The 26,742-nt window shown below is 58.5% G+C and overlaps 3 protein-coding genes and 1 pseudogene across 6 annotated transcripts in view; 3 read left to right on the top strand and 1 right to left on the bottom strand.

Annotated features, from left to right (window-relative positions):
* Positions 1-1,560: 1,560 nt before the first annotated feature.
* Positions 1,561-5,916, top strand: LOC136011712 (flavin-containing monooxygenase 5-like). The gene is made up of 9 exons (XM_065673962.1): positions 1,561-1,707; positions 2,146-2,302; positions 2,516-2,704; positions 2,787-2,949; positions 3,194-3,336; positions 3,747-3,946; positions 4,298-4,647; positions 4,836-4,908; positions 5,152-5,916. Exons 2-9 carry the CDS (start codon positions 2,171-2,173, stop codon positions 5,495-5,497), a joined length of 1,596 nt encoding a protein of 531 aa, XP_065530034.1. The 5' UTR covers positions 1,561-1,707; positions 2,146-2,170; the 3' UTR covers positions 5,498-5,916.
* Positions 5,917-7,653: 1,737 nt separating this feature from the next.
* Positions 7,654-11,193, top strand: LOC136011724 (flavin-containing monooxygenase 5-like; annotated as a pseudogene).
* Positions 11,194-11,576: 383 nt separating this feature from the next.
* PRKAB2 (protein kinase AMP-activated non-catalytic subunit beta 2) lies at positions 11,577-19,705 on the top strand. 3 transcript variants are annotated; one of them, XM_065673926.1, is made up of 9 exons: positions 11,578-11,640; positions 12,912-13,128; positions 14,395-14,571; positions 14,776-14,942; positions 15,786-15,879; positions 16,467-16,581; positions 17,799-17,932; positions 18,243-18,311; positions 18,784-19,705. In XM_065673926.1, the coding sequence occupies exons 3-9, from the start codon at positions 14,410-14,412 to the stop codon at positions 18,859-18,861; spliced, it is 819 nt and encodes a 272-aa protein (XP_065529998.1). In that variant the 5' UTR covers positions 11,578-11,640; positions 12,912-13,128; positions 14,395-14,409; the 3' UTR covers positions 18,862-19,705. The 3 variants fall into 3 exon arrangements, with proteins under 3 accessions (XP_065529997.1, XP_065529998.1, XP_065529996.1); XM_065673924.1 differs by having other exon boundaries at positions 16,467-16,587; XM_065673925.1 differs by lacking the exon at positions 12,912-13,128 and having other exon boundaries at positions 11,577-11,640; positions 16,467-16,587.
* Positions 19,706-19,872: 167 nt separating this feature from the next.
* The window catches only part of PDE4DIP (phosphodiesterase 4D interacting protein), a 29,557-nt gene continuing 22,687 nt past the window's right edge, over positions 19,873-26,742 (bottom strand). Inside the window, exons 21-38 of one of the 2 annotated variants that reach the window (XM_065673922.1) lie at positions 26,573-26,741; positions 26,331-26,447; positions 25,790-26,246; positions 25,320-25,555; positions 25,045-25,096; positions 24,515-24,732; positions 23,943-24,137; positions 23,202-23,411; positions 22,893-23,024; positions 22,660-22,779; positions 22,392-22,569; positions 22,185-22,309; positions 21,859-21,960; positions 21,491-21,678; positions 21,107-21,244; positions 20,895-21,033; positions 20,726-20,772; positions 19,873-20,432 (exon numbers count right to left, since the gene is read on the bottom strand). In XM_065673922.1, the coding sequence (XP_065529994.1) occupies positions 20,400-20,432; positions 20,726-20,772; positions 20,895-21,033; positions 21,107-21,244; positions 21,491-21,678; positions 21,859-21,960; positions 22,185-22,309; positions 22,392-22,569; positions 22,660-22,779; positions 22,893-23,024; positions 23,202-23,411; positions 23,943-24,137; positions 24,515-24,732; positions 25,045-25,096; positions 25,320-25,555; positions 25,790-26,246; positions 26,331-26,447; positions 26,573-26,741 (2,856 nt within the window). In that variant the 3' untranslated portion in view covers positions 19,873-20,399. Of the gene's footprint in view, positions 20,433-20,725; positions 20,773-20,894; positions 21,034-21,106; positions 21,245-21,490; positions 21,679-21,858; positions 21,961-22,184; positions 22,310-22,391; positions 22,570-22,659; positions 22,780-22,892; positions 23,025-23,201; positions 23,412-23,942; positions 24,138-24,398; positions 24,733-25,044; positions 25,097-25,319; positions 25,556-25,789; positions 26,247-26,330; positions 26,448-26,572; position 26,742 lie in introns of those variants that run through there. The other variant, XM_065673921.1, reaches the window with a different exon arrangement.

The following is a 26,742-nucleotide window of genomic DNA, read 5'->3' as shown; positions in this document are numbered from 1 at the left end:
AAACCATGACAGTAGGTGAACCACAAGAGTGGGAAGGGATGTGCCAGGGGGTGCGGGCTGTTCATCCCCTGCCCCCTAGTAACCCCAGTCCTGGCAGGACCCCTCCTCCTGCCCCACATAGCCCCGCTGTGGCCACACCACAAGCTCAGGATGCACAGAGCCTCCCCAGCTCGTGAAATAACTCCCCAGTGCCCGGTCGCCGCCTTTCCCCAGGAAGCCACAGCCAGGGACAGAAGAGGAAACCTGCTCACGCACACAGTAAAATCCAGTCCCTCTCAGCCTGCTCTTTCAATCCAGTAGGGACACACCAGGCTTTTCTGACACCTCTAACCCAGCCATGCCACCACTGGCACACTCACACAAGAGCTGAGCGGCAAAGGCACAGCAGACTTCCTAACTGGATAAATGCATTAAACAGAGACAGTTGTCTTTCCCATTATTTGCACCTCCATGATCCCCTGCATTCCTGTGAGTCTCACATGGGTTTGAGATCAGCATCATGACAACATCCTACAACAGCACAGGCTGCACACATGCACATGCATGCATCCACAGCAAAACAACCTAGCTCAGGGTGTGTCCTGCCACGGGAGTCACAGTGGCACAGCTCAGTGTCACCCTCATCTCCTGCACGCAGGCCCCACTGCTGTGTAGTTGGGGACATGCAGAGGTGATGGGGTTCCTGGCCACTACATGCCAGGGCCGCACAGCTGCCGGCTGTCAGTGAACTCAGCATCCACAAGCTTTTGTTTTCAGCGCCATGACCTGTCAAAATCTGCAGCATGGCCACATCTCAGCCTGAGCCCAGGAATTCCCACGGCAGTGTCAGCGTTGTTATGCACTTACAGGTTTTCATGAGCCCTTTGCAGGAGCAGGCGTAGGCAGGAGGTGTGGCAGGGCAGCAGGGAGAACCTGCAGATCATATCAGCAAGAAACACATTTTATGACAGCCCAGCTGATCTCAGGCTGGGGAAGCACCCGAAGAGCCATCCCCAACCAAGTGGCACCGTGCACCCACTCTGTGACCCACCAGGCTCCGCACACCCCCAAGTGTGTTTTGCCCCCAGACAAGACTCTCCAGCATCCCTGCCACCACTGTGTCCTGCAGGACATGGCTGCCCGGAAAGTAGCCATCATTGGTGCTAGTGCCCCTGGCCTATGTGCCCTGAAATGCTGCCCGGATGAGGGGCTGGTACCCACCTGCTTTGAGAGGAGCAGATATATCAGGGGTCTCTGGCTCTTCAAGGTAAGCCCTGCACTGTGTCAGCCTGCCCCGTGGCACCTGCATGGACAGGACATGTTGATAATTACAGAGTTAAAAGTACAGAGCAGCATTTGTTTACTTGGTATTCTCACCATGGGGACCTGCTGCATCTCTGCCTGTCCTGTAACCCCATGTCCCTGCAGTGTCCCTGCACTGCGGTTCCTGGAAAGGTGCCTGGTACAGTTCCTTACCTCTCCCTTCTGAACCTCTGGCAAACGACGCTGCCGGAAAAGTGAAGCAGGCATCCGGGGCCAACCAGTTGCTGGCTTCCTCTACCCTATGTGGGAGGAGTGACCAAGTGGGAGGCCCCAATCACCGCTGACGTGCACCATAAAGCCAAGACAGCGTCAGGTATCCAAATTTGGGACAACTGCACACAGATCGTCACTGACTCCCTACCAACCGCGCTTGCCTTTCCCGGGCTGCTGAACCCACAGCTGCAGGTCAGTGGAGGGGGTGCTGGTGGGTGCCAGCACACAGCAGGTACTGGTGTGGAACCATCAGCATTTACCCTGGGGAAGGTGGAGGGCAAAGTGCAGATGCAGGGGCTGTGTCCACCAGGGTGGGAGCCATGGGTCCTCGTGGGAGGGCACAGCACTCCAGCATGCCTCCATTGTGTGGACATGCCATGAGGGGAGAGATTTCAAGAATCCATATCTCCTGATAGCACTTCTTCCAGGTGTCTGGATATAAGCACTGCAGTGGTGAAAAACCTCAACAGTGACCAGATTCCTTCTGGTGCGGGGGGATAGCTGTACTCTCACAGTCCCAGACAAAACTTTGGGGGCTGCCCCTAACATTGTGACAATTTTGGAGCACAGGACCAAACTGCACAGCTGCAACCCGTGTTCCTAAACACCCTTCTCCGACACCGTCTCCAGGCAGAGACCAGAGGTGGAGGGCAGCATGGCAAAGAGGGTGGCCATCATTGGAGGGGGCAGCAGCGGGCTGTGCGCAATCAAAGCCTGCCTGCAGGAGTCACTGGAGCCTATCTGCTTCGAGAGGAGCGAGGACATTGGAGGGCTCTGGAGGTTTGAGGTAAACCCTGCTGGCCACGTGTCTTACTGGGGGTCAGTACCGCAGCAGCTGGGGCATCAGTGGCTGCTGGTGGGGTGGCATGCAGCCAGCTGTGTCAGAGTCCTGAGGGCAAGCTGAGGGCAGGGCCTCCACGTGAAGAGCCACCACATCAGCCCCAGCCATCCGTCCCCATCATGGTGCTTCACCACATAAGGCCATGGTCCGCTCCTGCAGGAGCACCCCGAGGAGGGCCGCGCCAGCATCTACCGCTCTGTCATCATAAACACCTCCAAGGAGATGATGTGCTTCAGTGACTTCCCTATACCTGAGGACTTCCCCAACTACATGCACAACTCCAAGATCATGGAGTACTTCCGCATGTACGCCCAGCACTTCGACCTGCTCCGCCACATCCGATTCAGGGTGAGAGCCGCCAGGGGCTGGGGTGAGCGGCGAAACACGGCTGGGGCACAGGGTGCCTGACGCCCGTTCCCCCTGCACCCAGACCAGCGTGTGCCGCGTGTCCAAGCGCCCCGACTTCGCCGCCACGGGCCAGTGGGAGGTGGTGACGGAGAGCGAGGGGAAGCAGGAGGCAGCCGTCTTTGATGCTGTGCTGGTGTGCACCGGGCACCACACTGAGGCCCACCTCCCGCTGAGCACCTTCCCAGGTACTGCCCCACACCCAGGTATGAGAAGAGACCCCAGAAAACTTGGCTGTGGCAGTCCCTATTCTCCCTTTTGCTCTTCCTTCTGGCCTCAGCATTTCCCTGCCTTGAGACAGCTCCAGGAGAGCTCCCATGCTGCCCAGGAAAGGGTCTGCCAGGGCCGGAGACACCCCCAACTCAGTGTTTCAGGAGGTGACCCTCCAGCCCAGTGCCCAGGAAGCCAAGCATCCCTCCTCCCTGCCCACAGGAATCAACAACTTCAAGGGCCACTACATCCATAGCCGAGACTACAAGGACACTCGGGACTTCACAGACAAGAGGGTCGTTGTCGTTGGCATCGGGAATTCAGGGGCAGACCTGGCTGTGGAGATTAGCCAAACAGCCAAGCAGGTGAGCAGCAGGATTGGGGTCCCGGTGGCCAGGGCAGCGCCTCGTGGGACACTGCCAGCTCCACAAGGACAGCGGCACCAACGTGCTGGAACAGCCACTGCTCTGTCCTGGTACTCACTGCAGCTGGCGGTGCTGGCTCCCATTATCCCAGCCTTCGTCAGCTGAGCCTCGGTCCTGTATGGATACCCCAATCTCCATCTCTGAGCCCTGGAATGGGGCTTCCCCTGGGCCGCTCCCTACTTCCCTGACCCTGCTAGGTGCTGACCACCAGCTCTCTCATCCCTCCTGGTCTTTGCTGAGTGCTTGGCCAGCAGGAAGAGGACCTACCCTGGGGCAGGGACGTGTCTCCCCCATGCAGCCCCTCAGGACCTGCAAAGCCTGCAGGAGGCAACACTTACTTCTTTGCCTAGGTCTTCCTCAGCACTCGCCGTGGAGCTTGGATCTTCAACCGTGTCGGAGATCAGGGCTACCCCATTGACACTATCATCACCACCCGCACCAATGCCTTCCTGAAGAAGCTGCTGAGCCAGTCCATGGTGAGCAACTCTCTGGAGAAGCAGCTGAACGCCAGGTTCAACCACTCACTCTACGGCCTGAAGCCAAAGCACAGGTGCCAGTAAATGCTCCCCCTTCCCAGGAGGGACCCTCTGCCTCCCGCGTGTCCAGCACTGCTCAGCCATTCCCATGCTCTGTGTGCCAGAGCTGGGCCAAGGCACCAGCCCTGGAAACCTGGTTAATAGCTGTCTGGTGCCCAGGCAATGCTCTGGGGAGCCACCAAGGTCCCCTTCCAGGGAACCTTGGTGCAGTGCAGTGGCACCTGCCAAGCATCCTTGTGGGAACAGTCCCACCGGAAATGAGCATCCCTGGGGACCAGCACCCACAGAGCAGGGAGCCATGGCTGGAGCACAACACGGAGCAGAGACACCCACCGCAGCACCCTCATGGCTCCTTGTACTTTCAGGGTCCTTGACCAACACCCAACCATCAACGACGACCTACCCAACCGCATCATTTCGGGCAGGGTGCTGGTGAAGCCAAACATCCAGGAGTTCACAGAGACGTCTGTCATCTTTGAAGATGGTACCAGGGAAGACATTGATGCTGTGGTCTTTGCCACAGGATACAGCTTTTCCTTCCCCTTCCTCGAAGGCTGCGTGAAGGTGGTGGAGAACCAGATCCCACTATACAAATTCATGTTCCCCCCTGACCTAGAGATGCCAACACTGGCTTTCATTGGCCTCATCCAGCCCCTGGGTGCCATCATGCCCATCTCTGAGCTCCAGTGTCGCTGGGCCACCAGCATCTTCAAGGGTAAGAGAAACAAATCTCCCCTGTGGCTGCAGCCTAAGCCAGCACCCCTGGAGCTGGGTTAAAAGGTGCACAGCCATGGCTGGGAGGCAGCAGCTGGCTGTGCCATCCTGGCAGTAGCCAATGGCATGGCCAATGTACATCCCAGCCATTGCTGCCAGCACTGCCATGCTGTGGCTTAAACTCCCTAGGGTTGAACAAGCTTCCCCCACGACACTGCATGGAGGCGGACATCAAGCAGAAGAGAGAAGCAATGGCAAAACAGTAAGATCCCCCTGGGAAGAGGGAGGGCACTGTTTTGGGTACAGCTGACGTTGGGCATCCTTCCTGTGCTGTGCTGCTTCCAGGCACACTTGGTATTGCCGAAAAATGGCAGGGATGTGCTCAGCTGCTCTAACCCCACCCTTCTGATCCTTCCTAATGGTGGCCCATTCCGTACCACCTTGCTGGCGTGCAAGGCATCTGCCATTTCTGCCTCTACCACCCGCTCACCCTGCATGTCCACAGGTACGTGAAGAGCCAGCGGCACACCATCCAGGTGGATTACATCCCCTACATGGATGAGCTCGCCTGCCAGGTGGGGGTCAAGCCCAACGTGCTCACCCTCTTCCTCACCGACCCCAAGCTGGCACTGGAGGTTTTCTTCGGGCCCTGCACACCATACCAGTACCGCCTGCGGGGCCCAGGCAAGTGGGCCGGTGCCAGGGAGGCCATCCTCACCCAGCGACAGCGCATCACCAAGCCCCTGCAGACGCGGCTCGTGGAGGAGCACCCATCAGCTCCCACCATGCCCCTCTTCTTCAAGCTGGTTGGAGCAGTAGCCATCCTCGCTATCGGTTTGGCTTACTTGTAGGTGACCCACAAGAGTGGGAAGGGATGTGTCGGTTGTGCGGGCTGTTCATCCCCTGCCCCCTACTAGGGGGCACCCCAGTGCACCCCAGTCCTGGCAGGACCCCTCCTCCTGCCCCACATGGCCCCCCTGTGGCCACACCACAAGCTCAGGATGCACAGAGCCTCCCCAGCTCGTGAAATAACTCCCCAGTGCCCGGTCGCCGCCTTTCCCCAGGAAGCCACAGCCAGGGACAGAAGAGGAAACCTGCTCACGCACACAGTAAAATCCAGTCCCTCTCAGCCTGCTCTTTCAATCCAGTAGGGACACACCAGGCTTTTCTGACACCTCTAACCCAGCCATGCCACCACTGGCACACTCACGCAAGAGCTGAGCGGCAAAGGCACAGCAGACTTCCTAACTGGATAAATGCATTAAACAGAGACAGTTGTCTTTCCCATTATTTGCACCTCCATGATCCCCTGCATTCCTGTGAGTCTCACATGGGTTTGAGATCAGCATCATGACAACATCCTACAACAGCACAGGCTGCACACATGCACATGCATGCATCCACAGCAAAACAACCTAGCTCAGGGTGTGTCCTGCCACGGGAGTCACAGTGGCACAGCTCAGTGTCACCCTCATCTCCTGCACGCAGGCCCCACTGCTGTGTAGTTGGGGACATGCAGAGGTGATGGGGTTCCTGGCCACTACATGCCAGGGCCGCACAGCTGCCGGCTGTCAGTGAACTCAGCATCCACAAGCTTTTGTTTTCAGCGCCATGACCTGTCAAAATCTGCAGCATGGCCACATCTCAGCCTGAGCCCAGGAATTCCCACAGCAGTGTCAGCGTTGTTATGCACTTACAGGTTTTCATGAGCCCTTTGCGGGAGCAGGCGTAGGCAGGAGGTGTGGCAGGGCAGCAGGGAGAACCTGTAGATCATATTGGCAAGAAACACATTTTATGACAGCCCAGCTGATCTCAGGCTGGGGAAGCACCCGAAGAGCCATCCCCAACCAAGTGGCACCGTGCACCCACTCTGTGACGCACACGTGACCTATGTGCCCTGAAATGTTGCCTGGATGAGGGGCTGGTACCCAGCTGCTTTGAGAGACACAGAGACATAGGGGGTCTCTGGCACTTCGAGGTAAGCCTTGCTATGTGCCAGCCTGCCCCACAGCAGCAGCATAGCCAGCACTGGGGTTTATTATTGGCAGGTAATGAAGCACCTCTCCCCTCCTTTGCATATATGTGGCAGTCGGGTTTCCCAGGAAAACCACAGGAAAGACAATTTGTTGTGACAGCGGGATGCTGGTGTCATTTCACAAATCCTTTCTTCCCAGTCTCATCCACTCCTTCCCTGCTGGTGTGTTCTTCGTCTCCTCCATTCCTTCCCTACCCATTCTTGTCCCAACTGACCCCATTGTCTATCCCAGTCCCAGTCCTTGTCCTGACAAGCCCTTGTCTGGAAGTCCCACTTGTTCCTCTTCCTGCTTCTGTGGCACTCACCCATGCAGATGTACCGAGCACTTCCTCCTGTGCGCTTTGGCTCTCCATCAGGGGAAACCCCAGAGCTCATTTCTGTCCCCACCTAATGACACTGTTTGTTGACTTTTCCCCTGGAAACCCACCAAGACGACAAGCCTTTCACAATGTCCTGAAACGCAGTGGGAAAGCCTAGGAGGGGGACACACCACACCAAGCCAGAATGGAGTTTGGGGTGGCCCAGTTACAGTCCACTGGTTCTGCCCGTGGTGGGTCAGAAACTGGGCTGGGGAAGCAGAGCTAGGGCAGCAGCACCCAGCTGCTGGGGCAGAGATTCATCACGCAGGATTGGCTACTTAGCTGGAAGAGCAGGAGCTGGCTCAGGAGCTGGTGAGACCTGATGTGGCAGTTGGGGCAATGACATCATGGACAGCTTCAGGAACGCCCTGCCTCATCAGGGACAGGGGTGGGAGTAGGGAAACTGAGGCACAAGACCCCACCACACACTGTTACCACTCATGGCCCTCTTCCCTTTCATGTGGGGTGGGCAGTCACACGCATAGGAGAGTGCTAAGTGCGGGGGTAGGTGCAATCACCTGTGGCTTAACCCTGCACCCACAGGCACAGTGAGGCACCAGGCAGGCAGCCCTGGGGTCCCTGGCCAGTGCCAAGCTGTGCCCCACTCCCGCAGGAGCACCCCAAGGAGGGCCACGCCAGCATCTACCGCTCTGTCATCATAAACACCTCCAAGGAGATGATGTGCTTCAGTGACTTCCCCATCCCAGAAGACTTCCCCAACTACATGCACAACTCCAAGACCATGGAGTATTTACGCATGTACGCCCAGCACTTCGACCTGCTCCGCCACATCCGATTCAGGGTGAGAGCCGCCAGGGGCTGGGGTGAGCGGCGAAACACGGCTGGGGCACAGGGTGCCTGACGCCCGTTCCCCCTGCACCCAGACCAGCGTGTGCCACGTGTCCAAGCGCCCCGACTTTGCCGCCACGGGCCAGTGGGAGGTGGTGATGGAGAGCGAGGGGAAGCAGGAGGCAGCCGTCTTTGATGCTGTGCTGGTGTGCACTGGGCACCACACCAAGGCCCACCGCCCGCTGAGCACCTTCCCAGGTACTGCCCTGTGGACTGCTTGCTTAGTCCTTGACACCCCTGGGACCACCCTCCTCTCTAGCTTAGTCCCCACTCCACCCTGGCTACTGCCAAAATGCTCCCACAGAGTAACACACCAGGCGGGATTGCACAAGCATGCTGCTGTCCCACCTGTCTTGGTGGTCTGTCCTAGGTGCCCCTTGCTGTGCCATCAGCACCTGACCAAAGTGCCCTGCTGGCAAGGGTCACTTCTGCCAGCTCATCTCTCCCATCAGCAACTTGCTCCCCGAGCTGCTGGCCATGAACCCGCTGGGCTCTCCAGCTCTGTGACAAGGCTTGAGAGCTTGGTGCTGGTGTTGGCCTTTTACTGTTGGTGCCAGGCAAAAATGCCTAGAGGGCTTTCAGCCATGAAGACCCTATCTGGCTGGGGAACAGACTGGAGCACACCGTTACCACGGTCTGGCAGGATGGCACAGATCACAGCTGCTCCTCTGCCCCAACACCTAGCACCAGGCAGGAACTGCAGGACAATTCTGGGATGGGAGCATGGAGGTCTTCAGTCCAAGCCCTGCTGCAAGCCAGGCTAGCCCCAAAGCCAGAGCAGGATACTCAGGGCCACACTGAGCATCTCCCAGGCTGGAGATGCCATCACCTCTCTGGGCATCATTCCAGGGCCACACCACTGCTGTTGGTCACTCTGGTCCCAACCTGTTCTCAAAACACACCACCAGTCTGAGCAGGGGGACAGCCACCCCCTACCCCACATCCCTGCGTAGAATGGCTTCTCTATCTCTCCCAGGGCTGGAAAAGTTTGAGGGCTGGTACCTGCACAGCCAGGACTACAAGAGCCCGCAGTCCTTCTCAGGGAAGCAGGTAACCGTGGTTGGCAGTGGGAATTCAGGCATCAACATCGTGGTGGAGCTGAGCCATGCAGCTGAGCAGGTGTGCTGTGAGAGCCATCAAGGACTGAGCAACCCCTTGCCATCCCCTGCAGGATCCACGCCCTCTAGCACCCAGCCACAAGCACCCACCCCCTCTCGATGGGGATGGCTGTTGTGGTCCCAGAAGCTTTGCTGGTATCCCTGTCCAAGGAACATGGTGAGACTCCAACCCTGTCCTGAGGGTACTGCCACATCACTACCTCTCCTTCCTTCCAGGTCTTCCTCAGCACCAAGTGTGGGACTGAGTGCTGCACCGGGTAGCAGATGGGGGTATCCCGTTGACTTTTCCTATCTCAGCCACTTCATACAGCTCTTCCAAAGCCTGCTGCCTTGAAAAGCCATCAGTTTTCTCTTGGAGAAGCAGCTGAATGCCTGCTTTGACCATGAGCTCTATGGCCTGCAGCTCCACCACCAGTGAGTGCCTTGGCAGCACCCCAGCTGCCTGCTCCATGCAGTCCATCCTGCTGCCTGTCCCACTGCTGGGGCACACACAAGGTCTGCCTGTTCTTTCCAGGGTCCTTGACCAACACCTGACCATCAACAACGACCTGCCCAACCGCAACATTTTGGGCAGGGTGCTGGTGAAGCCAAACATCCAGGAGTTCACAGAGACGTCTGTCATCTTTGAAGATGGTACCAGGGAAGACATTGACATTGTGGTCTTTGCCATGGGATACAGCTTTTCCTTCCCCTTCCTCGAAGGCTGCGTGAAGGTGGTGGAGAACCAGATCCCACTATACAAATTCATGCTCCCCCCTGACCTGGAGATGCCAACACTGGCTTTCATTGGCCTCATTCAGCCCCTGGGTGCCATCACGCCCATCTCTGAGCTCCAGTGTCGCTGGGCCAACTGTGTCTTCAAGGGTAGGCAAGACAGTCTGGGGGGAATGCAGATGGGCTCCCCCAGACATGGCAAGGCTAAGTTGTTCAGTTGGTGGCATCCCTTCACACACTGCTTTCCCCCAATCACCTTTTGATCTTCATTTTGCTTCTTCTTGGAGACAAAAACTAGCATTGCATTTTGCAACAAGCCTAACACTGATCTTCTCTTGTGGGAGCCACTAACAGGTCCCATTGCCTGCAAATCACCTTCTCCCTTTCTTTTTCTGCTGTTACTTTCTTCGCCCATGCCTCACACTTTGCTTCTGATGTGGTGGCATGTCCCTGAAGCCTCAGGGGTTTCCATGTGCAAGCAAAGGCCAGGCTGGGCTGCAGAGCCAGCCAGACGGTGATAGGAGCACAGCCCTTCCTCCCAGCTACAGCCTCCTCTTCCCCAGGGCTGCAGGACCTGCTGCCATCCGCTGACATGCTGGCTGACATTGTGCAAGCCAAGGAGAAAATGGCCAAGCGGTAAGGAAGCTGTGCAGGCATCAGCCCTGCCACTGTCACCCTTGTGCCCACCTGCCAAGCCTGCCCAGTCTCCCTGCATGTCCACAGGTACGTGAAGAGCCAGCGGCACACCATCCAGGTGGATTACATCCCCTACATGGATGAGCTCGCCTGCCAGGTGGGGGTCAAGCCCAACGTGCCCACCCTCTTCCTCACCGACCCCAAGCCGGCACTGGAGGTTGCCTTCGGGCCCTGCACACCATACCAGTACCGCCTGCGGGGCCCAGGCAAGCGGGCCGGTGCCAGGGAGGCCATCCTCACCTAGTGACAAGCGTGTGCTCAGGCCCCTGCAAGGCAACACTGGGGACCCCTTGCCCACTCCAGAACCACACCCCACATCTTCAAGGTCTTTTTCAGCATTGGGTTGATTGTGGCCGCCTTTGTGCGTGCCTCGCTCTCTTCTTAACCTAAAATGAAAGAGACACTGGGTTCTCCTGGCAATCTGCTTCCTTTTCTTTGGGCTACAGTGCTTCTGTAGTCTCTTGCTAGGGCTGCCACCACATGAAGAGGCACAAAGAGGCTTGGCTCCTTGAGACGAGAGGTTCAAAGAACCAAACCTTTGGTTCCTTGAAGGCAAAACAGAGCAGACAGCCTGGTCTGTCTCGCCTTCCTGCTGTACCAGGGCCACAACAGGTCTTGTCAGCGGAGCTCCGAGGACAGGAATCACTCCGCAAGCTCTGCCCGTGGGTTGGTCGGCAGAGAGGTGATGGGGAAACAGGGAATTTGCTCGGCAACGACACTTCGACACTTCGGGAAACGGGCAATAAAGCTACTCCGCCCGCAGAGGGGCCTAGGGACCATGCTGCGTGGGCTGTCTCTGTCGCTGCTGTCCGTCCCAAGGCATCTGTCCTGTCCACACAGGGCCTGTCCAGCTCGCAGGCAGCAACCTGGCCATTGCACCCCTCAGCCAGCCTGCCCAGCACCGCAGCCACCCCCGAGCCCTCCACCTCAGGGCCACAGCCCTGCCCTCAACCAATATGGCCACCCGCCGGCTGCGGCGCAGGTGAAGCCGCGCAGCCCCCAGCGCGCCGGGCCGGCCGCCCTTCACAGCAACGAGCGAGGCCGCCCTCAACAAACATGGCGGCTGCCCGGCAGCGGGAAAGCGGGTCTGCTGGAGGGCGGGGGGGGGCGCGGCCATAGAGCGGCGCGCGGGGGCGGGCCAGAGCGCCTCGCAGAGGCTGGCGGCGGCGGCGGGGGGTGTCGCCATTTTGGACGGAGGCGGAGAGCGGGGCAGCGGTGGCCAGGTGGGGCTGCGGGCCGGGCCGGGCGCTGCCGGCGGGTGTCCCGGCGGGCCGCGCTGAGGGTGGGCGGGGGGCACCTGGCCGGGCGCTGCTTCCCGGGTGCTGCTGCGGGAGACGGCGGGTGAGGCTTGGCTGGGCGTCCCCGCGGGTGACAGCGCGGTGGGTAACGGTGGCCTGGACCCCTCACTGTTGGCCGTGGCCTGCAGCCGGCTCGGAGCACCTCAGGAGCACCCTGTCTCTAGCCGGTGCGGCCAGCTTCTCCTAAGGGCCGTGGCAGGCACCCAGCAGGGAAGGGGAGCGGGTGGCGGCCCTGCATGCCGTGACAGCCCTAACAGCGCTTCGCGGAGCCCTCATGACAGCCCTGCCAACGCCACTGCTTCGCAGAGCCTTCATCCCAGTCACGCCTGCTTGGCACGATCCGGAGGAGGGAGGCTTTCTCATCCCCGGTTTCCCAGCTCATTCCCTTAACCTTATGGCAACCTCGGCTGAGCTCTGGTTCCCTTCTCTGAATGAGGGAGGCAGGAGAGTCTGGGCAAATCAGGCTTCCCTGGGTACCTTCAGCACCAAGAGGTGTCTGCCAAGCAGGCTGTGGGCAACTGAGAGCGCTGGACAGAGACCCCCATCTCTCCAAAATAAACCTCAGGCTGGCTGCTGGTGTTTCCCAGTCCAGGTCACTGGCTGGGTGGGAGAGGCAGCAAGTGTGACACAGCTCAGGGAGAACTGGTGTATTTTGTGTGTCCAGGTCAGAAGCAAAGTGGGGAGGCGGGGCTGGTTGAAACCGAAGGGCCTTTGTGATCCAGCAGGCAGGCACCCACCTTATTGCAGACTGTAGCTGGCAGCAGCTTGCTGCCAGACTGGGAGCAGACGCGCTGAGACGCTGTGGAGGTTTGCTTGGGTTTTGGTATGGGCAGTGTTGCCATCAGTGACTTGAACGTACTTGTGTCACACCGTCAGAGCATGCTGTGCTACAAGGGCTTGTTTGAATGCAGGGGCTGTAGAAGTTAATTCAGTAAAGCCAAGTGCCGCAGGCTATGCTCAGAGAGCTCACTGTCCCAGCGCAGCAGGGTGCCTGTGTGTGTGATGCAGGAGGTGGGGTGGGCTTGTCTGCATGGGGCTTCCAATACCATGCACCAGAAAGAAGCCAGCGCTTGGGAGGAACCTTAGGAAACATTAGGATAGCGTAACCCGCAAGGGACAGCCAGAGGGAATGAATTCCTTTTAGAGACAAGAAAGGAAAGCTTTCACATCTGTTAACACCTGCATGTATCTCTCAGGTCTGTCTTGGTAGAAGAGGATGTTCAGCATTTCCTACCTTCCTCCCTGTAGATGAGAAGTAAGGGAGCCTTAGTGGAGATACTGGGGAAGAAGCTCCTCAACAGCAGGTCTAGTGGCACAGGGATAGATTTTATGAGAAGCTGGCTGAGCCTCCTCCAGGGCACAGGGGGAAGATGTCAGAGCAAGTGGTGCAGCTCATCTGACCTGGATCTTCAGGTACGCTTGATCCTCACTGAGAAGGGGGGTGGTACGGGTTAGCTGTCCTCTCAGACTGACTTTTAGCCCTCAGGATTTAAGAAATACTTTAGTAATTGCTCTGTAATGTTCTAAAGCCTGGCTTTGGCTGGCAGCCTTGCCTGGCACCTTTCATATAACTTGATCTTCTAAACAAATCCCTAAATGTCGCAGCTAAGTGCATGAAGCAATGCTGGCTGTCCTCTTGCCTTGCCCTGCAGCACCCATGATCAGTGTGGTAAGCTGAAAAATTAGCCTGTGAAGGGGCAAGAATCACAATCCATTTCAGCTGCTGGAAACTGGGTAAGGCTTGAGGCGACCCATGCAGCTTGCAGTGGCTTTGTTGTTTGTCCCAAGAGGTGTGTAGTTGTTCTTGGCTTTGTGCTATATGACCGGTTCTCCTCTTTTGCCTTCTCTGAGCTGGGTGATACTGGGGATGACAGCCCATCTCCAGCTGCACAGTGGCACTAAGGCAGCTGGGTGGCCCTTCTCTCATCCTGGGGCTCCAGGTGGCCAGGCAGATGCCAGAAGGGGCAGGGTGGTGCCACTGGTTAGGTTCGCAAGCAGAACTCACTGTGCTGCAGCTGACATGGTGGCTTGCCTGGTGAATCATAAGTGAATTCTGTCGAGAGATGAGCTTTTTTTCAGACACCACGGCATTAACCCCACACCTTGGCCAAGCTCCAGCTTGGGCGATTCCATTCGGACACTTCAACTGCTCCCTGTCACCACTGCCAGGCACAAGGCTCTGCTCTTCTGCCTGCAAGCTCTTGGAGGCTTGGGATCTGTTAAACAGCTGTTACTTTCACTCTTTGTCTGTTTTCCTGCTGTATGTAGGGGATTTGTATGTGGAGCTTGACTGTAAGACTGTGAAAGAGGCTCTGTTAACACCAAGCAGTTTATTTGCCAGTAAAGGTTGCTTTATTTTGCCCATCAGCCCCTCTACTATGCTGGCTGCTGAGGGCTTGTATGGGGTACAGTGTAACTAGTATGTGTTTTGGAGTATAACAGTTACCAATGTAACTAGAGTGATGGTTCATAAGGATATGGCTATAATTAGGTCAAGCTGTCTTGTTTGTTAAATTCCCATTCAGCTCCCAAACTTGGCAGTGGAAATGAGCTTGGGGCCTTTTTTAGGATTGCTGTCAGTCTCCTCTGGCAAAGAACATTGGGAATGACATCCTTGCTCCTCACCTCGCTGCCACAGCCTGTGGGCACAGGCACACTGCCGTCTTCTCTCTCTCACAGGGGAGCTGAACTGCCATGGGGAACACCACCAGTGAGCGAGTGTCAGGGGAGCGCCACGGCTCCAAGTCCCACCGCTCAGATGGCTCCGGTGCCACCCACCCTGCCAAGGAGCACCCACACAAGATCATGGTGGGCAGCACTGACGACCCCAGTGTTTTCAGCTCCCATGATTCCAAGGTAGGGGCTAGCCACTGCCTTCCTTGTCCTGCCCTTTGGGGCTCTGTGCTCCCAGCCACGTGAGGGGCCTATGGAGAGTTGGGAGGCTAGAGGTGCTCTGCAATGCTCTTGTCTGGGATGTGCAGCTGGGCTGGTAGAGGCCAGGAGGGAGTGAATGTGGTCCCCATTGTTTCTGTGTCTCAGGCTCTGTTTTTCTTACCTCAGATTCCTGGGGATAAGGAGTTTGTGTCATGGCAGCCGGATCTGGAGGAGTCAGTGAAACCGTCCCAACAGGCTCGTCCCACTGTCATCCGCTGGGCTGACGGAGGCAAAGAGGTCTTCATCTCTGGATCTTTCAACAACTGGAGCACCAAGATCCCACTCATCAAGAGGTAGCCTGTCCCTCGGGTCACTCTTAATTCTCCTCTGCTCCATCATGGGAAGTGTTTCCCCTTCTCTGTGCTGGTGGCTGTTCCCTTCGCTCACCTGTCTTGTCTATATTCACCCAAGCTGGAGGGTCTGAGCACAGATATGTATTCAGCTTCTTCCCTGGGTGGTGCTGATAAGTTGTACAACAGAGGGACAGGACAGGATGGGCCACTTTGCTTGCCCAGCTTGATGTTACACAGCAGCTTGTCCCAGCAGCAGAGCCCTATGCAGTTATCTTCTGGAAGCTGTCAACTCTTTGCTTTGGCTGTGGCCTTACCCCCTGCCTACTTGTGTTGTTGCCAGCGGGGGTTGTTTGTTTGTCCCTCACATATCTTCCTGCCCTAATGATGTTCTTGTCATTCCACAGTACATGACCCTGGGCATAATCCCAGCAAATTGCCTGAAATGGGTTTATCTCAATTGTGGATTTTACAGACAGAGCTGCTGCACTTGCTGTCCTCATCCTGCAGTGCCAGCACAGGGTTAGATGCTTTTCCCATGCATCCTCCAAGATGTGTCTTGCAGAGGCTGTCTGTAACATCAACTTTCTCTGGACATGTGGGGCTGGACTGCCTCCTGTGCACTCCTTCCAGCTGGGCTTCTGAGGGGCTGAGCCACGCTGGTGCTCTGAATGCTTGCACTTGTTGTGTTGTGCCTCCCATCACTGACAACGAGCAATCCTAACCCTGCATGAAGGTGTGGGGGTAGAGGGGCTGGACAGTGCATGTTTTCTGGGACCCCATGGAAGAGCACCATCCAGAGCATCAACAGGGTAATGCTGTTGCACCTCTGTTCTCTTTGCGCAGCCACAATGACTTTGTTGCTATCCTGGACCTCCCAGAAGGAGAACACCAGTACAAATTTTTTGTGGATGGCCAGTGGGTCCATGACCCATCTGAGGTAATGCTCAAAGCTTTATCCCTGCAGACCTTGATGTCTGCAGGATACTAGACATGATTTATCTGCAGCAGAGGGGGAACAGGAATAGCAGAAGGTATCTGCTGAAACAAAAGGGATAACTCAATCCCATGAGTCCTTTCAGAGGCTGGCTCCTCTGGGCTTAGACATGCCATATAGGGGAGTTTTAGGGAGGTGCTGAGGGGCAGGAAAACACCAGAAAGCCTTCAATTCCCAATAAGAACTAGCTGCATGGGAAGATGGGCTATGGGGTCAGCACTCACCTGGAGGTTCTTCTCCAAACTGAATCGTGGTAGCAGCAGGGGAAGGAGAGGACGCTTACTTACCCATTGGCATGTAGCAGGATGGAGGATGAAAATAGGACATGATGTAGGAGCATGGGAGTAAAGGGAAATCCTCCCAGTGTAAACAACAGAGATCTGCAAGCGTAGAGCAGAGCTAGATACTGGCTGTCTGTGCTCTGAGGTAATGGTGCAGCAAAGACAGCTTGAGTGGGAGGATCTAGGAAGCATTGAGTGTTCTTTGGTGGGAGATGAACATAGGAAGACTCTTACCTCAGTTCTCTCCAGCCTGTGGTCACCAGCCAGATGGGGACGATTAACAACCTGATTCACGTCAAGAAGTCTGACTTTGAGGTGTTCGATGCTTTGAAGGTGGATTCCTTGGAGAGCTCAGAAACCTCAGGTCGGGGTGAGTTTTTATACATTAGAGCTTTGCATGTGCTATTTTCCATGTCCTCTGTGCTGAGACTCCCTGCTCTGGGGGTGAACACACCCCCTGAGCAGAGGTGGGGGCCTGCACCTGGGAAGAACAGTGTTTGGCAGTGTGTCCTCAGCAGCCCACAGCTGAGTCCTTGTCTCTGTAGAGGGACTGTGCTGGTGTAACTTGTTCTGTGCTAGCACCATCCCAGAGCAGGGTCTGTGCCTGTGCGTGGCTGACGCAGCTGTTTCAGACTGGTGAACTCTGGGAACATCAGCCCGTTCTGTCTGCTCAACTGTAAGTCATCTGATCCGGGGTGCAAGCTAGGTGAGAGCAGGATCCGGGTTATTTTCAGCAGCTACTCTTGGTTTTCATGCCAAGGTAATTTGTACTGGTGCTAGCTCATCTCAAACCTCCCTCTCCACTTGTGTTACAGCAGCAGGTTAGGTTACCATGCAGACACCGGCACTGCTGGCTTGGTGTGTAATGCTAGCAGGTAGCTCAGTTGTGTTCCAGTCCAGGGCCCTCTGCTGCCTGTCATCCCTGGTATAAACCCTGTTCCAGATAGAGCTCAGCTCCACAGCTTTTCCCAGCCTGGACAGGAGATACTTCATTGAAGCCAGCAAGCAGTAGCACCTCCAGGGAGGTGGAGCCCTTCTTGGATGCTTGTTGTTCCAAAATGATCAGGTCAGATGTGGTTGGGAGGTACATCCAGTCCAGCCTCCAGTGACCACAATCTCCCATGGTTCCTCACATGGATTGAGCAGCTGCTCCGTCTAGACCTCCCATTTGCCCTTTCTAGGACCTCCTAATCAGGCAGTCCTACAGCACTGAGAGCATGCAGGCGTGCTGCTTGCTGTGCACTGCTGCACAAGCTACAGTTCTGGGCCAAGCTGGCTGCTTGCTACAGGTAGAGGGACCCAGCTGTGCTGAGGGCTGTGTGCAGGGGTCTTGGGGTGGCTTCCACAGAGTGCTTGCTTTGTGTCAATGCACGTACCAGCTTACAGTCCTGCTTGGAAATGCCCAGGACTCAGCAGGCTGCTTTTTCCATTGTGAAAAGGCTGAGCTGTTACTGTAGGATACATGGGCATGGCTCATGGAAGATGTTTGTGCCTGAAAGACCTTGCTGGATCCTTCTTAGCTTCTTGGGAAGCCAGGCCTGCTTCAGCCATTTCATGTCTCCTTCTTTCTCTTCTCTTTAGACTTGTCGAGCTCACCACCTGGACCTTATGGCCAAGAATTGTACGTATACCGGCCTGAGGAGCGCTTCAAATCCCCACCCATCCTCCCACCTCACCTCCTCCAGGTCATCCTGAACAAGGACACCAATATCTCGGTGGGTACCATCATATTGCCCACACACAGGGAGCCACAGTGGGGTTAGAAGGGGAGTCCTGTCTGCAAGGACCCTGTTCTCCCCTTGGGTGGAGCCTCACCCTTGGCATTTCCTGGGAAAAGCATCACTTTTCCATTAACAACGCTGGTTTGGCTCCTTACTCGGCCTGGTGCTTAGCTGAGTTCTGTTCCTGTTCAGAACAGCCAGAGACACCAGCAGCTCAGATTGCCTGAGATGGCAGCTCCCTGCGATGGCTGGAGCTGGGGGGTCAGGGCTCTGCTGTTCCTCTGTGACACTCCTCTTCTCCTAGTGTGACCCAGCACTGCTGCCTGAACCCAACCATGTCATGCTCAATCACCTCTACGCACTGTCCATCAAGGTAAGGGCAGGTCCCCTGAGGCTGCTGGGTGAGGGAAGTGGAGCTGCTGTAGCTCCCAGGAGCCTGCAGCACTTGCAGGGAGCAGATAGCAGGGGGGTGGAGGTGGTGCAGGGATCAAAGGACCCACGCAAGGACAGCTTAGCTGCGTGGTGAAGCGTGGTACGTGCAGGGGTGTAGGCTGTGGCTTCCTTACAGTTCTCTTTAGCTGCCTCCCTGCAGCCTGATGGAACTGGGCAGCCCTGGGCAATCCTGCTGTGTACCAGACCCTTCCCTTGCACTCCTTGTCACGGGTGTTGTACATGTCTTGCTGGCTGTGAGACTCAGGACAACAGGGACAGGCTGGGGCGGCTCCTCAGGCTTGCAGAGCCCTCTTCCTGATGGTGGCTGTGGGGTGCCCCACTCCCAAGTTGGCACAGCCAGGCTGCACTGGGCTGTCCCCCTCCTGCTCCCACTGACACTGTGCCTCTCGCAGGATGGCGTGATGGTGCTCAGTGCCACACACCGCTACAAGAAGAAGTATGTCACCACGCTGCTCTACAAGCCCATCTGAGCTGGGGCCTCATGCGCCCTCCACGCAGGACACCAAACGCCGCTTTGTCTGCACACACTGGGCCACAGGACTGTGCGAGAACTGACTGCTGGCTCCAGCCTCGAACCTGGCAGGGACTTGAGCCCTGGCAATGAGCCCAGGGCCACTGGGGCTTGTGACACTGTCCCATCCTACTGGTGTGGTTTGATTTAACCCTTAGTTTCCGCCCACCTACAGCTCCCCTTGGCTTCTCTGAGTCTCTGGGGCTACTTTTGCTGCTCACCAGAACACCTTTTCCTTGTGCCCAGCATGGAAAAGGCTTCACCTGCCCGTCTTCTCCAGCCTGCACAGGCCCCAAGGTGGTCCTGGCAGTGCCTCCAGGAACATGTCCTGTCTGCTGAAGGTTGCTGTGTTGTCGTGGTGGTGAGCCTCCAAGGCTACCTTGATCCCTACAGGCTGTGGGACAATGCAGCCTGCCCCATCCTGCAGCCCTGGCTATGGTGCTGCCCCCCTCCTTGTGCTCACTAGCTTTGAGGAAGGGCTCTCAGCCCTGGCTGCAGCCCCAGCCCTCTGCCAGGTTCAGCATCGAGCCAGCAGGAGGGAGGGTGCAGCTGGACCGGATGCAGCCACGCTTACCTGCCACTGGGACAGTGCCGTCAAGGACTGAACGCCCAGTCCCCAACATCGAGTGCTTCTGCGGGGAATGGCTGACTTCGTCACAGCCAGAGGGACACTGTGCACGCCACGCTGGAGGGGCCTGGGAAAAGCGGAGCAGGGCACCTATCCCAGGACCCCGGCTACACTGCCTGCTGCCAGCGCAGTGCCATGCAACAGGGTTTTCTGTATTTATTACAGTATTTATTGATCTTGGTGCTGCTGGCCTGATGTTGGAGGGGGGCTCTGGGGCAGGGAGAGGGGAAAAGGGAGCAGGCGCCCAGTGGGGCGCAGAGCTGCCTTTGGGGTGGGGCCATTCAGTGCCTATTGCACCTTGTTCTGTGGATAGCCTGGGGAGCACAGCTGCAGAGACCTGTGTGCCAGAAACACCACAACCTGCAGGAAACCTTTATTGGGGACTCTCCAGCCACTGAACAGAATGTGGCATTTCTTACATCCTCCCACACTGGGCCCCCAACATGCCTGGAGAGGCCCCAGAATGCGACTCTGATACTTGTCTATATACATATACATATACATACATCCAATAGCAGGGACGGGTATGCAGCAGGGTTACAAATGGGACCAACTCCCAGGGCGAGAGGTGCTTGATGTGGGGGGCTGTACACCCCACTCTTAAGTACTGTGGGTGGAAAGGGGCGAGCATGGGGCAGGCAAAGCCCAAGCCAGCAGCTGCTGCTGCAATACCAAGCAAAGACAGGTGGAGGGCATGCAACCACCACAGCAGCCCAAGCCCACTAGCGATGTAGCACTGGACAGCCCAGACCCCTGTCCACCCCACCCCCTGGAGTAGCAGGGAGAGGGTCCTCTCCAGCCCTCTGGCCTGGCACGGCTCAGCAGCCAGGAGGCTGTTCCGTGAGCAGAGGCATTGCTCCCAGCCCTGCTCAAGCGACGGGCAGGGCCTGCTGGGCCTTCACCTGGCAAGAGAGAGCACACATGGCAGTAAGAGGGAGTGGTGTCAGAGCAGGCCTGCACTGAAGGACTGCTGTGCCCTGGGGATGGAGCAGCCAAGGACAGTCAAGGAAAATAGGTCCCCCTGTCCCACACACACACATTACACCCAACTGGGCCCCTCAGCACCCCTTGCCATCCACCACTCTGCTTGCAGAGCATGGGGTGTCTGCCATCTGTGCCCATCCTCAGGCCATCAGGGCTCACCAGGGCAGGGGCACCTGCCCCTATCCCACCCTATCTGCCAGGGCAAACTCACCTCCAGGTTCGTCCTAGCCTTGCGCAACACAGTGTGGGTCCTGCTCACTGTGAGGGGAAGAGAGATGTGGTCAGTGAGGTTCCTGCGCTGTAGAGCCACCCCAGGCACGTGAGGACAAGGCCGGCTTGGCCCTGCCATCCCACAGCAGGGTATCACCCGGGCCACATACACTGGCTAACAATGAACTGCTCCATGCTGTCCTTGAGCTGCGCCGTGCTGCGCAGCCGCTTCGCTGTGCTCTGCAGAGCATCCTCCCTTTCAGAGAGCTGTGCCCGCAGCGCTGCGATCTCACCCTGTAGCACCTGCTCCTAAGACACCATGGGCATGATGAGCAGCGAGCATCCAGTGCCACCACCCCACCAGCCCCAACCGTGTACTCACCTTGCCCTGGGGCTGGGCTGGGCTGAGGGGCAGCACAGTGCTCCAGAAGGCAGTGAGGAGGGACACGCACTGCTCCAGGATGCCGTGCAGGGTGCTGGCACTGCCCCAGAGGTGCCCTGTGCCTGTCCACTGCAGAGCCTGCAGGAAAGGGGTACGGGACCAGGCGCTGCCAGGGCACCTGCATCCCACTGCACCCAGGGACGCACCCTGGCCAGCCCACCACTGCAGGGCAGTACTGGCAGCAGCCCCCAAGCTGGAGGCTGACAGCTGCTTGACAGCCCTGCAAGCTTCAGGGCTGATATTGGGCGCAGGGGCCACTTTACACATGGTCTTCGGAGTGTCTGGCCCCCAGCCACTGCCAGCCCTGTCCTGCCCACACTTTACCTCCTTTCCCGGGAGCAGGCAGTTGGGCAGCCCAAGTGCAGGGCGTGTGAGACACATCAGCTCACAGGCCAGCGCCTTCCCCTCCAGGATGTGCTGCTCCAGGGCCCGGTAGGTGTCCAGGCAGCCAATTACATGAGCCCTCGTTGGGCCCTCACTCTTCTTCACCAGTGGGTCTGCCCTACGTGGCCCTGTGGAACAAGCAGGGCTAGGTAGGACCACTGCCCGCTCCCCCTGTGGCCCTCCCTGCTCCATCCCGAGGCTTAGCTCTGCCCTGGGCTTCTCACCCTTGCTCAGCAAGGGTGCTGCCATGAGTTTGTCAGGTCTCAGCAGCTCCTGAGGCACAGGCATGGGCAGGCTCTGGGACCTACCATCCATCTGCCGGGTCACAGACATGTCAGAGGACAGTGGGGAGAAGAGGGGTGCTGCTGAACTTGTGCCAACATCCCGCACTGGAGGAGATGGGAAGCAGCCTAGAATAAGAAGTATCTGAGCCCCTGCAGACAGTCGTGGCTCTGTGCCTAGGGCTGCTGGGGTCTTGCCCGCCCTCTCTGCTTGCCAGCAGGGCCACCATGTCTCTCCTGCTGCTGCTGCAGGAGAAGTGCTTGGGCTTGCCCCAGGACTGCAGAGGGGCCAGGCACCCCAAGACTAGTAGCTGGGCAGAGGGCTGGTGGTGGAGGCTGTGTGAGTCCTGTACCTGCACGGGTCTCTGCAGAGGGGCCAGGAAGGCTCTCATAGACGTGCAGCTCTGCGCGCAGGGTCTGCAGCAGCAGGCGGTGCTCCTCACACTGCTGCTGCAGGAGCGTCACCGTGTGCTGCAGCCTGCAAGGGGTGACACACGGATCCCGTGCCAGCCACGCCACCAGCCCTGCCGGCCCCACGGCCACAGTGCCCCAGACCTTACCTGTTGCTGTCCTCCTGCAGAGAGCGCCGCTCGTCCCGGAGCTGCCGGACATTCTCTTGCTGCTCAGCGAGCTCCTCAGCCAGCCTCCGCTGCTTCCCGCGACTCTGTTCCAGCTCTGCTTCAGCCTCCCGGGCTCGGGAGCAAGCAGCCACGAGTGCCTCCTGCACCCGCGCCAGCTCTTGGGACAGAGACCACGGAGTGTCACTGCCACCACACTCATTAGTGCTCTCTGGGACACAGCCCCGGGATGCCGGTAGCCCAGCCCTACCTTGGGAGATGTGGTCACGCTGGAGCCGCAGGGTCCGGTTGTCGTCGCGCAGAGCCTTGTTCTCCCCGCTCAACTGCAGCCCCAGCTCCGGTGACTGGGCATAGACATCGCTGGACAATCCTGCCAAGGGGGACCAGTGCTTATTCTCTTTCCCCAGTACCCAGCCATGCACAGTGAGCACCCTCCCCAGGCAATGGGGTGTGCAAAGCCCTGGCCCCAGGGCAGCACCGTACCACTGGCCTTGCCCGTAGAGGCCAGGCGGCGCTCGAGCTGCTCGCGGAGCCGGTCGTTGGTGCAGATGGACTCCTCGAGCCGCTGGCGCAGGCTGCGGATCTCCACCAAGTGTTCCTCCAGCAGATCTGCCCCTGCCACAGCCGAGGAGATGGCTCAGGGCAGGGATAGCTGTGCCACCTGCCTCACACCATCCCCTCTAACCTGCCCCATATCTGAGCCATGTCTCACAGCTATTCTGGTGCTGGGTCTCCTCCCCATTTACCTACACCCAGGCAGGATGCCCCCATGCTCTCCAACATGGACCTTACCTGTGAGCTTCTGGCTGGAGGGATACCCTGATGGGAGGGTCCTGTAAAGTGGCTGGCCAGGAGGGGGTACGTCCCAGAGGGTGGGGGCCTCGGTGGCCCTGGGGCTCGGCAGTGCACTGTGTCGGCAGGGTGCTGCCGGGACTTTGCTGCTCTCTCTGAAGGGGCCCAGTGGGGCTGTGGGTTTTGCTGGTGCCATGGGTAGCATCACACCTGCATGCACAAGGGAAAGCGGTGAAGAGCAGGAGGGCAGTGGACGGGAAAAGAATGGGAATAACACACTCGCGCCATGTGCTTGTTGCCCCCTTCTCTGCCTAACAGTGCAGCCCAATGCTCCCCCCATGGTGATCCCCCATCACTCATCCCCCACCTTGGTCAAACCCATTCCCCTTGAAGAGCAGACTGCTCTGCTTGCTGCTTGCATGATACGAATTGGAGGGTGTCAGTCCCACTGCTATGCAACAACTAACCAAACAAGTCCTTCTCCAGGGGCCCCAGGATACGCAACTGCCCACTCCAAGGGCTAGTGCTGCCTTAGGCTGTGTCCATCCCCCCCACCAGGCCCTCTTTACATGAGAGCCACAAACTCCCAGAGTGATGGGACCAAACCACAAAGCAGTGGCCCTGGGAATCAGGAGAAAGCCCGGGGCAGGAAAGGGAGGTCAGGGAGGGCGCGGGGCCATGTGGCGCAGCACGGCATGCAGGGCAGGCAGCACCGACCCCACTCTGGAGGCACACGCTCACTTTCTCCCAGCTGCCTCTGGAGCACCTGCAGCTCCTGCTGTGCCTCAGCCAGGGAGCAGACGGGGTTCCCACAGCAGCCCAGGAGCAGGGGGACCGTAGGGAGGGGAGGCCCAGCAGGCAGGAATGGGGGCAGCCCAGGGGCCACTGCAGGCAGGGGGGCACTAATGGGTTTGGACAAGGAGTCAACGTGAAGGCCTAGAGACAGGAGAGAGATGGAGATAGAAGTTAGCACAGCTCTGGCTCAGCCTGGCAGGGACCCCTCCTGCTCAGGGGACACTGGCACACCCCAAGCAGCTGAGTCCCCATACCTGGAGGCCCTGCAGGATGGGACAGTCCATGCGAGGTCAGTCAGGTCCCAGCCTTGCAGGGCTATGACACCCCCCCCACCCCGAGATGCTGCCCTGCAGCTCCAGGTGCTGTGTAACCCCCCCCCAGGCTGGCACAGAGATGAGGTGCCACACAGGCAGCCCCTGCCCAGGCCTGATGTGCACCCATTGCTGCAGGGACCACATGCTACAGAGGTACTGAGTGTCCCCAGCCCACAGCTGTGGCCCCTGGGCACCCTGCAGTACCTGTGTGTCTGGCAGGCTCTTCATGGCACTGGCTGCACTCGCTGGCCGTGTCACCATCAGAGCAGGGTTCCAGCCCCTCGGACACAAAGGAGGAGCTGGTGGCAGAGCGGGATGACTCGGAGGGCGAGTGGCTGCTGCCTGGAGACTCGCAGCGCTCCTGCAGCTTCACCTCCAGGCTCTCAATCACCTTCTCCTTCTCCTGGAGCTCCCGGCTAAGCCTATGGAGGTGAGCCTTGCCAGAGTTGGCAGGGCAGTAACCCCCATCCCACACCTCTTCCCGTCTGTGCTGTGCACACTCCAGTATGACACCCCACACACCGCATCCCACCTCTGCTGCAAGGGTGCCCTGAATCATCGGGTGCCCAGACCAAGCCTGGGGCTCCCCTCCCCATCCCCAGAGCAGAGCAGCCCCAGAACATCTATCTGGAGGAGAGACCCCAAGGGTACACCAGATCCCCACCCCAAAAGCAGTGACAGCCTGTGCTGCACACACAGAACAGGTCTCCCAAGCCCTTCCTATGAACAGGTACCTCAGTGCCAGGAGTTCGTGACTGGTTTTATCCTCTCCATCACGTCGATCTCCTGAAAAAACAAGCCAGAGACAAGCTAGTCAGTGTCTCTGTGACCCAGGCTGCCTATTCCCAAGCAAAGCTATAGCAAGACAGGACAGCCCAGCTCAAAGTGGGTAGCCCACATGACACAAGGTGCCCAAACTTCCCAAACCCTTCAACATCAAAGCATCTCTTCCCAGCCCACCATGCCCCGTGATGTCCAGCGCTCGGTGCCACCCCGCAAAGGCACTTACTGGTGCCCAGCTTGTCACTGAGCCTCTCAGCCAGCTGCCTGCCCTGAGCCAGCTGCTCCCGAAAGCCCTGGCCCTGGTAGTAGTCAATGTCGGTGCCACGGAGGAGGTCCTCAAAGGACCGCAGGGCATCGCGCAGGTGCTGGGCCAGGCTGCGGCTCACCCCGCGGCCCTCCCGCAGTGTCTGCCGCAGATGGGAGAGCTCCCGGGCCTGCGCTTGGATCAACGAATTGTACTTCCTAGGAGGGATCAGCGAGAGGGAGGTTCACAGGGCTGCCAGGCCCCGGAGAGCACGGCATGGACGGTGCTGTGGGGGGAGCCCGTGCACCACCCGCCACTGGGGCTCTGCCCTGCCGCGCAAACACCCCGGGAGCCTGGCTGCAGGCAAAGCGTGCAGCAAGAAGTCACCAAGCTTGGGGAACCCCTGGAGACGCCCGCAGCCCCCCGTCTGGTCCCGCTCCCCGCGGCCGTACCCCGGCCAAGTGGCAGATTGCAGCTCCTTGGGCAAAACGCCACCGGCCTTGGCTGCGGGCAGCTGCGCCTCGAGGAGGGCAACGCGGTGCACCAGGTGCTGCAGGTCGCGGTGTGCCCGCAGGGCGGGCGGGCAGAGGGCGTTGTGGCCGTCGGACTGCCAGCCCTCGTCCTCGTCGGTGAGGCTGTGCTCCGGGGAGCCCAGGGCTGCGGGACCCGGCGGGGGCCGCTCGGCCCCCGAGGTATAGCCACTGGTGACGGAGATGGAGCGGGTGCGACGCTGTAGGCTCTGGATCACCTTGTTGGCATTGAGCAGCTGTGCCTTGAGGTCCTGGATGTGCTGGTGCAGGGCGCCCACGTCGGCCAAAGCCATGGCTTTCTGGGCAGCCTTGCTCGCTCTGGGCACCCCCAGCTCCTCAGCCAGGCTAGGCTCACTGAACACATCTGGCTCCTCGCACTCTGCAGAGGGGACAGGGCACAGTGTCACTTCTCTACACTGGGTGAACAAAGCACAGGGATCCCCAGAGCCTCGGCTTTCCTTACCAGGGCTGGTGGTCTCATCCCGGTCGGCCTCGGTCTCACTTCGCCCACATGTCTCATAGCCCAGGTCCTGGAAGTCCACCTGCACTTGCTTGCTGAGCTGCTGGGCGTGGGGTTCACCTGCTGGGCAGCACCATCAGCTCAGGTTCCCCCCCCGCCCCCCAACAGGATTCACCATCCCTGCCCCGGGTACAGCACGGTGTGCAGAGCACAGACCCACTGCCCCGCCTGGGGTTTTAACTCACGGAGCAGGACATGGTACTTCTCCAGCTGCTCGGCTTGTGCCCGCACCATGGCCTCCGAGGCAGCAAGCTTGTCCTTCAGCTCCTGGCACTGCCTCTGTCCCTGCGCCACCTGGGAGCGAAGCTCTGAGCCTAGCCCTGGCCAGCTCCCACCAGGGACTGTGCCCTCCACC

This window comes from Lathamus discolor, chromosome 3 (assembly GCF_037157495.1).
Source record: "Lathamus discolor isolate bLatDis1 chromosome 3, bLatDis1.hap1, whole genome shotgun sequence".
NCBI lineage: Eukaryota > Metazoa > Chordata > Aves > Psittaciformes > Psittacidae > Lathamus > Lathamus discolor.
Note: the sequence above shows the minus strand (reverse complement) of the source record. Positions and strands in the feature narration are given on the sequence as shown.

Bases quoted from the DNA above. Each gene is read 5' to 3' on its own strand.
- LOC136011712 (XM_065673962.1), top strand. From the start codon at position 2,171: ATGGCAAAGAGGGTGGCCATCATTGGAGGGGGCAGCAGCGGGCTGTGC. The intron at 2,705-2,786 runs GTGAGAGCCGCC...CCCTGCACCCAG, and splicing joins TCCGCCACATCCGATTCAGG to ACCAGCGTGTGCCGCGTGTC. The intron at 3,337-3,746 runs GTGAGCAGCAGG...TTCTTTGCCTAG, and splicing joins TTAGCCAAACAGCCAAGCAG to GTCTTCCTCAGCACTCGCCG.
- PRKAB2 (XM_065673925.1), top strand. From the start codon at position 14,410: ATGGGGAACACCACCAGTGAGCGAGTGTCAGGGGAGCGCCACGGCTCC. The intron at 14,572-14,775 runs GTAGGGGCTAGC...TTCTTACCTCAG, and splicing joins TCAGCTCCCATGATTCCAAG to ATTCCTGGGGATAAGGAGTT. The intron at 15,880-16,466 runs GTAATGCTCAAA...AGTTCTCTCCAG, and splicing joins GGGTCCATGACCCATCTGAG to CCTGTGGTCACCAGCCAGAT.